This window comes from Scophthalmus maximus, chromosome 17, assembly GCF_022379125.1.
Source record: "Scophthalmus maximus strain ysfricsl-2021 chromosome 17, ASM2237912v1, whole genome shotgun sequence".
Lineage (NCBI taxonomy): Eukaryota > Metazoa > Chordata > Actinopteri > Pleuronectiformes > Scophthalmidae > Scophthalmus > Scophthalmus maximus.
The window spans coordinates 13,858,823-13,867,597 of record NC_061531.1 but is presented as its reverse complement, the minus strand read 5'-3'; the positions used below and the strand labels follow the sequence as shown (position 1 = coordinate 13,867,597).

The window sequence follows — 8,775 nt, the reverse complement described above, 5'->3', positions numbered from 1 at the left end:
CCGACTTGACACAACTATAATTGCTGCTGCATACTTCACAAACAATGGAAATTTTGAACACGTTCAAAAAAAGTTTATCAAAGGCCATGATGGTATCACTGTAATTACCCAAGTACACCTGAAACTTTATTTCCTGCATGTTTAGTGAATTATGAATAACTTTTTTATACAGCCCTCCTATAATTCAATTAGCAGTACAAACTGTTCGAGTGTACAATACTAAGTTTACAACAATGGCATGAAATCAATATTTGGATAGAGATATCGGTATACCAGTTAAGAAATCTTTTCAGAAATAGTGGGCATAGCAAGACACACCTACTAGAGATCCTCAAGCCAACAATGTGAAACTTGAATGCTCAGCTCCACTTTCAAATGAATGCTCCCTGTTGAAGAAACTATGCTCCTCCCCTGTTTTCTAGGGCAGAGCTTCCTGTCAGAGAAAGGTCTCGGCATTTATTATGAATACAAAAGTTTTCACTGTAAATTCTTTTACATATGTTGTTCTGTAACAAAGTCAAACAACATCAGCGTTCAATGACAGTTAACATGTAACTGCAAAAGTATTTCATGATAGAAAACTACTCAGTTGCACAATTATCTTGAGCCACTATACCCGACAAAGACTGACACCTTGTGGCCAAAACTAACAGTTTTTTTCTTCGATACTGATCTCTTTCACTCATCAGTCTGTCAAAATAAAGTGAATACAATTGAACATTTACAGTCAATTTAAAAATTGAGCCTATTCAATGACTACAAGAGAAATCAGAAGAGTGCATCATTGCAAAATTCAGTGAGCACAGGAATGTTTCAATCCTCTTTAAGTCCTCCAAACACAGCTGTGGGGACAGTCTTTTGTTCAAGCTGCACCTCTGTGAAGGACAAGAGGAGAGGCCATTAAGTACATGCATTTCATGTCCGCAATCAAACAAGCACCAGATTTTTTTAAGTTTGCTTATGAGATGCGTGCGTCACTCACCCTCTGGTCCTTGGTCTTCATCGTCGCCCTCATCCTCATCATCAATGTCGATCTCATCAGGATTGGCTTGTTTGGCAAGCTCAGCCAACTCACTCCGAGACGTGTCACTCCTGCACAAGCACAAGAGGAGAATATGACTGTGGTGTCTCTTTTTTCTTTGGAAGATCTTGTGAAAGGCACACACATTTTGAATAGCATTAAACAAAGGGAGTAACAAACCTGACAAAGAGAATCTTCTCTTTGGGCTTGGGTTTGTCCTGCTCCGCTTCTGCAGCAATCTGTTGTGCCTTCTGCTCCAACATCTTCATGTCATCAATTCCCATCTGGCCAGGAGCAAGATCTGACACTGGAAACATGAGCACAAAGTGGTTGGACAAACACAGAGACATGAGAAAAAATATTTACCAGTCCATAAATTCTTGATGTAGTTGGGGATCTGCCCCTACATGTCCAGCAAATACCAAATCACAAGGTGATTGAAAGGATTGCGACACCAGGACGTGTAGCAACTGTTTGGTAACAATTGCGTGTAAAGTGAGGACACGTCAAGCTTAACGAGGCACCTGGCGACATACGGGATACATTTGAAGCAGAGGGATGTATGCCGTTTAGTCTCAAAATTTGTGCACATAAAAAACCATGCAGGCGCATATGATACGAGTGTATGGAACACTATTCTTGAGAAGAAAGGCATACTAGGGAGGGAGCATTTCCACTCCGCGTGCCCAGCTGCAGTTCGGTGAGCACAGGGCTGAGACGGGCGCCAACTCGCCCTAACCCACGCGTTCGCTACTGCTCAACACTGCACCGGTATCAGAAACAAATCTAACGATACCCAACCCTAGGGGTGACCTAAGAATTTTGGAGGAAAAATGCAGCATGTGTGGCTACCCTTTTATCCCATCTAGCCCATTCCCATATCCCATCCCTTCCTCCTAGACAGCTTTAGGGTTGTAACAGTGCATTCATGGTACCAGCTCATAAACAGAAACTTGCAAGGTCACTCACCAGTGCCTGTGGCACTTGTTATGGCCTTCATCATCTGAGAGGACATAAAGTTGACCTGAGTGTTGTATGTTGCCTGGACACTGCGTTTGATCCTCAGCATTTCTCTTATGGTGTCCTCATTTCCATGGCGGATCTCAAATTCTTTCCAGGCCTGCCAGAAATTAGCGGTCACCTGAAAGATCAAGCTCAGAAGTAAGTAAAGAAGAATTATGAAATTTGTATCATCATTGATCAAAATGGGATATATAATTCAGAAGAAGTAGAAGTGGTTTAGCTCACCCTTGGGTCACAGATCTGGGAGCAGTAGGAATAGATTGCTCTGGCCCGATCAATCTCACCCAGTTTACTCTCCATGTCAGCAAATCGCTGACACATGTCCCTTGCATGCTCATCAGGAAGAACCTGGTTAAATATAAAAAGTACAATTAATTTTTGTTATTTCAGTAATGAATAGATTAATTTAACATAACATATGTTTGTCAATTTAGCAGAAAATTAAGATCTTTAAAGTAGACAATAGGTATTTAATTAAATCGTTAAGAACAAGGAAAATGTGTCCATACCTCAATAGCTTTCTGATAAATTGCTCTGGTATAGGTAACCCCGTAGATTTCAGCTGCTCTCTTGATGTAGATATTGAACATGTGATGTCTCTCCTGAGTATCTACTGCCTGTGTTGCTCTTTCATATACAGCCATAGCATGTCTTGCCAAGCCATACTCCTCCTCCAACTTCGCATACAACAGGTAAATGGCTAAAAAGCAAGGAATAGTAGTACAGTTTAATTTCTGAAAAAATGTTGTTTTTTTTTAAATGGTCAATGTCATTTTAACAAAGCTACTTACTCTTGGCAAACTTGGCGGGGCAGCCATCCAGGGCTTGTTCAAATAAATCTCTAGCTCTCTCCAGCTTCTTGCCCCCATAACGGTCGATGAACTTGGTAAGGTAAGTGTTCCAAATGTCATAAACATTTGGCCACCTAAAGAGAGCGATACCACGCTCATATGCCTAAAATGGGTGTGGAAAAAACAGAATTAAGAAATCTTAAAATGGGTTGCTAGGCACGAATACTGAACACTGAAAAACTGAAAATAAATGTGCATTTAGTTAATTAGTGGTATGTTATTACCTTGAAGCTTTCCTCGAAGTAGTTGTGCTCTTCAAGAAACATGGCATAATTAATGATGATCTGAGGCGTTGCAATGCGGAGGTCAATAATGCGGTCATACACTGCTTTCGTAGACTGAAGGGAATAAAAGGAAATTGAAAGAGTTAGATTTAACATCTGCAACTAACAAATATAAAGGTTTTAAGACCAACATTATATATCACAGAGTTTATCTGCCATACAATTAAAACCTAATGCATTTTCTTGGCTTGTATAATACACTGGAGACTCGATGAAATGTAGTAAACATACCTGGAACGTGCCAAGACTCTCCTCCAAGTCTGCCAGCATAGACCAGACCTTCAGGGACTTGTACACCCTGTTTTGGACTGGCTCAGACACATCAAAGTACTCTGCTTTCTTAGATGGAATGGCTGTAGCTTTCTGTATTCAAAATAATGAAGAAACAAATGTCTTACAATTATATCCCCAAAGCAGTTATACACAAACATATGAGTGCTAAAGGCCAAGCAGCCTTATTGGCAAACTTTTACACCAAAGAAAATAATGATATACAGGATCAAGTATTATCTATGGTCAACTCTAACAGTAACTTGGTATTAACTTTGCAGATATGTTTGCTTTCAAAAAACATTTAAAGACAATGGCTGATGTTGTTGTAGTTTCTCAGTCCTGCCACTAGATGTTACTAACCATCTAGGATAAATGCTGCTATCATTTTACTGACTGAACCTTTAATAATGCCTGCAGATGTGTCACAAATGTCTCACCCTTAGTATGCGCAGTGCCTGTTCATAGTTCTCGTGACGAAGCTCCATCTCTCCATATTCACACCACACTGCAGCAAGGTCATCCACCTGCTTGTAGTTCACCTTGGTAGCCTTCTCGAAGATTGTTCTGGCCTGAGTGAGAGTGAGTTCAATATGAAACTTATCAAGAGTACAGAAACACATCTAATCTTAACACCAGATGGTTTGAAAAATTGCCATGGAAAGACCTCCATGACTTACATCATCCAGCTGCTCATTTTCCTCATAGAATTTAGCAAAGGAAACCCAGAGAGAGTGAGGTTTCCCTGTGGCCTTCATCGGATCCACCGTCTGTACTGCCTCAGTATACGTGTTGATAATCTGCAAAGAACACAGTGGGCATGGATTCATCAGCAACGTACGACACAGAAACAGTGGTGTGTGTTACCAATATAAACTGTGTGAACCATCCCTGTCCAAACATTATGTAGCTAAGGACCCTAAACTCACCTGCCGTGGATTGCCCTCATACAATTTCACCCGCTTGTGCCACTCATGCACATTATGGGGGTTCTGCCTCAGTAGGACACTGTTCAAGAGGAGGGGTCGCCGGGCTATCAGTTGCTCAAAGCGGGCCAGTCTAAGCTCAAGGTCTACATCATCTAGGAGGAGAGGGACAAAGAGAACAGCATGCATGAGAAGAGAAGTGAAAGTGAGGAGTGTACACATACTGTACATATTAATAATAATGAATCCACACAAACCATCTTCATCCTGCCCAATCTCAGCAGTGGTCTCCATCTTGGCAGCAATCATGCTCTCCTCAAACTGGGCGTAGCTATCAAACACTTGTGTAAAATCTCTTACTGTTACGACTGTCAGGATGGCCTCCTCATACACATCACGGGCCTGACAAAGTAAAGTCACAGACAGTGAGTCATACCCGCACAAATTCAATGTATGTTAATGCAACTGAAAAAGTTGCATCAACATTAAGGCAATATCATATCATCAAATGCTTTATGATATGAATAGAAGTAGAAGTTGTTCAGGTGTAACATACTTTCTCAAAGTGGCCACTCCTGATGTAATAGTCAGCTAAAGAGCACCAAAGTTTTCCAAGTTGATCTGTGAAGCGAGTGAGGCCTCCTCGGATGATGGCTCCGACATTCAGGGAGGTCACCTTATTGGGGTTCTGGGAGATCAGGTCGCACAGCTCATGCCAAAGCTGTCCAAGTGGGAAAAAAATAATTATCAAGTTTCTTGTTTTGAATCAAAAGCAAAAAAAGGCATTTTGGGAGGTGCTTGGGAAGGAGAGTAAAATCTTACTTGATAGTTAGACTTGCCCTCTTTGGACACAAAACTTTCGTCATTAACAACAGCTGCTAGTCGCACAGCCGCTTCATCCAAGCGGTCAACAGACCGTAAGTAGTCGATGTATTCCTCTGTATTCTCTGGAGAAAGCTAAACAATAAATAGAGCAGACAACACCTTTTGAGAACATTGTAATTTAAGGAGAAAACCTTTATAAGCAGCTTTCCTTTTCAATAGTAATTTCCAAGGGGTGATGAATCCCAGGTATTTTTTTTTGGGGGGTGTGGGCCGAATTAAACAGGAAACCCAGTGGCCTTTCACTCAGCTGAGAATCTTCAGATATTTCCAGAAAGTATTTAAATCATACATTCTGGCCTATCATAGCATCCCCACGATATACCACAGCACATGAATTTCCATAATTTGTCATTATGTTTTGCCATGCTCTCACCTTGAGATACCTGCGATACACCCGGATAGCAGTCTCAGGCAGGGGCAGGTTGCGGACAAAGCGGAGATACAGAGGCCAGATGCGTGGATGCTGAGTAACAGGAAGAGCTCGGAGTGCACGGTCAAATGATCGCCGGCTTCTTGTGATCTTGCATTGAGATACAAGGAACTGGCAGTAATCTAGCCATATTCTAGGCATCTAGGTTAAGGAAAGACAGATGATTCAGTTTCAAACACAACTTCCACAGACCATACAACAATGCTGTTTTTACTATCAAGATATTAAGCATGGAATTTTGATAGGAAGTATTACCTTATGCATGAACACCAGTGCTCTTTCGTGGCAATTGTTGACCTCTTCGTAGGCCGGTTCAGTGATACATTTCCCCTTGACTTGTTTCCTTCTCTCTCTCAGATAACTGTACCACAGCTTATAGCTGTAAATAAGGGGACAATTGTTATCAAACGTGTTAGACCATAAGCAAATAGTTTTCGACACTATCACCTCATCATATGTCATTACTTATTTCCTTCCTTCAACAATGCAAATCTGCGAGAAAGCCCGACACATCACCAAAACACTTGCGTGTACTGATGTTGCTGTAGTAACCCGTGGATTTGCCGTGTGTGTGCGTTACATACCTGCCAGGCAGCTCTTTAAGAGCCCGCTCATATATCATGTTCAGGGTGGATTTATGTCCATTCTGTTTGAATTCGATGTAACGCATCCAGCACTTGACCGAGTACGGGTTCCTGATGATCTCCTCTTCGTAGGGCAGGTCATCGTCCTCCTAACACAACCAGAAGTCACAGCACAAGACGCATGAAGAGTTAACATGGCGTGTGCTAAAGCTAATATTAGCGCGAGGACGTAACGTTGCTATAACGTTTACACATTTCATTAAGAACGAACGTTAGTTATTTTCTGTACACATAACACAATGCAAGTCTAACCACAAATCTCTTTGGTTCCTAGCTGACGAACTACAACAACTTCCAACAGCTAAACGAGCAGCCAGTAGACGTTAGCTAGCTAACGCTCGTTCTCGGCAACCGCTAACAGATGCAATGCAATGTATATTTATGCTAAAACTTACAAACACAACATCCGAATTTCCGTTTAACGAAGGCATGTCTTCGTTCCGATGGAGTGAAGAGAAGAGTAAAACGCCCGTTCCAGAAATGAAAGTAATGCAAACTTTAGCTAACACTCGGTGGCGGACCTTTCAAAGCGTGTATTTCACACGACTACTTCCGGTGTCGTCATAGGGTGTGCGACTTCGTAATACCAGTCAAAAACTACAAATCCTAGAACGTTTGTAGTCCGAAAGTGAAGCTCTGTATGAATAGCCTGAAATTTTGTAATACGGTGCCGTGTGCACACAAAATATGGATCTTGTATCGAATGTTTAGCTTGTGCTTTGTCTGACAATGTCTCATTCAAATCAAGGTTTGTCACTTTGCAATAGGCAAGATTAACCTGTCACTCAGGGAGAGTAGGTTGGCTGAAATGTTGCACATTGTAAAACTAAGATGCAAGTAATAATTATGGCTCAAATGACAGCCACTGTATTTGAGCCACAATAACACTTCATGAACTTGAAAGGACAACAAAATACACTTTGTAATTACCACTTGGAAACAATAATTTTGACCGTACATTTTCCAAAGCCTGCATGAACACAAAACCAGAGAACAACATGCATTGAATATTGGAGGCCCATTTTTTCTAATAAATTATCTCACAATATTTTAAACAAAACTTTTAATTTAGCACAACAACCTAGTCCCTCGTGTTTGACACACCAGTTTTCACTTTATTATTTTTTTTTCCATAAAACTGAATATATCAACTCAATCGTCATTAACAATGACAATGCACTTCAAAAAATCTTGACATGTTGGTATGGTTAATAGTGGCTTCTAGACACAGACAACAAAACTTGTGTGAGTGAAAGGAATATGAAAATTTTAAATAAATACTACAGTCAGGTTTACAGATATAAGGTTGAATGGAAATCTATATTTGTTTAATTAAATGTTAATACTTCTGATAGGCACAAGGACTGGTTGACAGCTGTTTAAGTAGGATTATGTATGTGAATTTATTTTGGAACTAATGCCAGCAATGTCTGAAAACTAGATCGCATAGTTTTTCAAGGACACTGCGTTTCCACAACAGCAACAACATCCTTAGAAATGCAGTCCGAGGATAAAGATCTTTGATATCTGAGTGGGACTTAATATAGGTCTTATCTCAGCCTGTTGGCAAACACATTTCTAGGCCTTTTAAGGCAAGGTGTAATATCACTTGAACTTTATGGAAAGGGCCTTACATTCGATTTTATTAGACGAACATGAGATGTGCCAATGTCCTGCAACTGTATACCAGTGCCACTTGGGTGCTTCTCCAAAATGAAGTTCCATTCCTGGCTATGGACATGTTTAATTGGAAGGGTAAATAGAGATTTCTCATTATAAAGTAATGAAATTCTTCTCAAGCAAGTCACAATCTAAATTAATATGAGTTAATTGTTTATCTGAGCAAATTACTGATTCAAAAACATTGGTATGTATTGCACAACGTTTATTTTGGGATATACTTTAGACATTGCCATCGTATGTTTTATGAGCAGAAAGAAAGTTAAGCCCAGTACTTCTCTGTAAAATATTTTACATGATATTACCAATACTACATATTCTCTTCAAAATGAATGTCTGGTGCATGAGGGATATTAACTTATAACGTTCAGTGTTATTTTACTGATATTGGTGATATACAAAAAAAGTCCATGATTCTGTTTTACTGTATTTTAAAGGTTGGAAATGTGGGCAAGCTGACATGCTTACACTCAATACCAATGACATTTAAGTCTATACAGGAGCAAACGAGTTTATGGGTTCAATAACAACCCACTTAACAGATTATTTTAATATTTCTTTGTCATATAAGAATTCTTTTTTTCTTAATATATTTCATACAAAATGTATATAAATATATATATTTATATGTGCTATAAGTACTATTCCTACTGTACCCAATGTTATATCCTAGACACAAAAAAGCTAAATGGGTCTTAAGATAACAGGGATGCTTGACCAAATCTAGTGGCAGGCTGTTGCTGACCAGGCAGTTCCAGCCG

At 40.0% G+C, this 8,775-nt stretch overlaps 1 protein-coding gene across 1 annotated transcript; it reads right to left on the bottom strand.

Moving 5' to 3' along the window:
* Positions 1–6,895, bottom strand: xab2 (XPA binding protein 2). The gene is made up of 19 exons (XM_035614732.1): positions 6,730–6,895; positions 6,275–6,423; positions 5,946–6,069; positions 5,634–5,831; positions 5,198–5,332; positions 4,932–5,096; positions 4,633–4,777; positions 4,379–4,530; positions 4,130–4,249; positions 3,890–4,021; positions 3,411–3,542; positions 3,120–3,233; positions 2,836–2,998; positions 2,554–2,744; positions 2,270–2,392; positions 1,991–2,162; positions 1,202–1,328; positions 983–1,092; positions 1–875 (listed from the first exon to the last, which is right to left on the bottom strand). The coding sequence occupies exons 1-19, from the start codon at positions 6,763–6,765 to the stop codon at positions 814–816; spliced, it is 2,550 nt and encodes an 849-aa protein (XP_035470625.1). The 5' UTR covers positions 6,766–6,895; the 3' UTR covers positions 1–813.
* Positions 6,896–8,775: the final 1,880 nt, after the last annotated feature.

What these genes read in the sequence shown, in the direction of transcription:
- xab2 (XM_035614732.1), bottom strand. Translation starts at nt 6,765, where the DNA reads ATGCCTTCGTTAAACGGAAATTCGGATGTTGTGTTT. An exon ending in AGGGCAAGTCTAACTATCAA is followed by an intron (nt 5,097 to 5,197) that starts GTAAGATTTTAC and finishes CCACTTGGACAG; the next exon opens with CTTTGGCATGAGCTGTGCGA. An exon ending in GATTGGGCAGGATGAAGATG is followed by an intron (nt 4,531 to 4,632) that starts GTTTGTGTGGAT and finishes CTCTCCTCCTAG; the next exon opens with ATGATGTAGACCTTGAGCTT.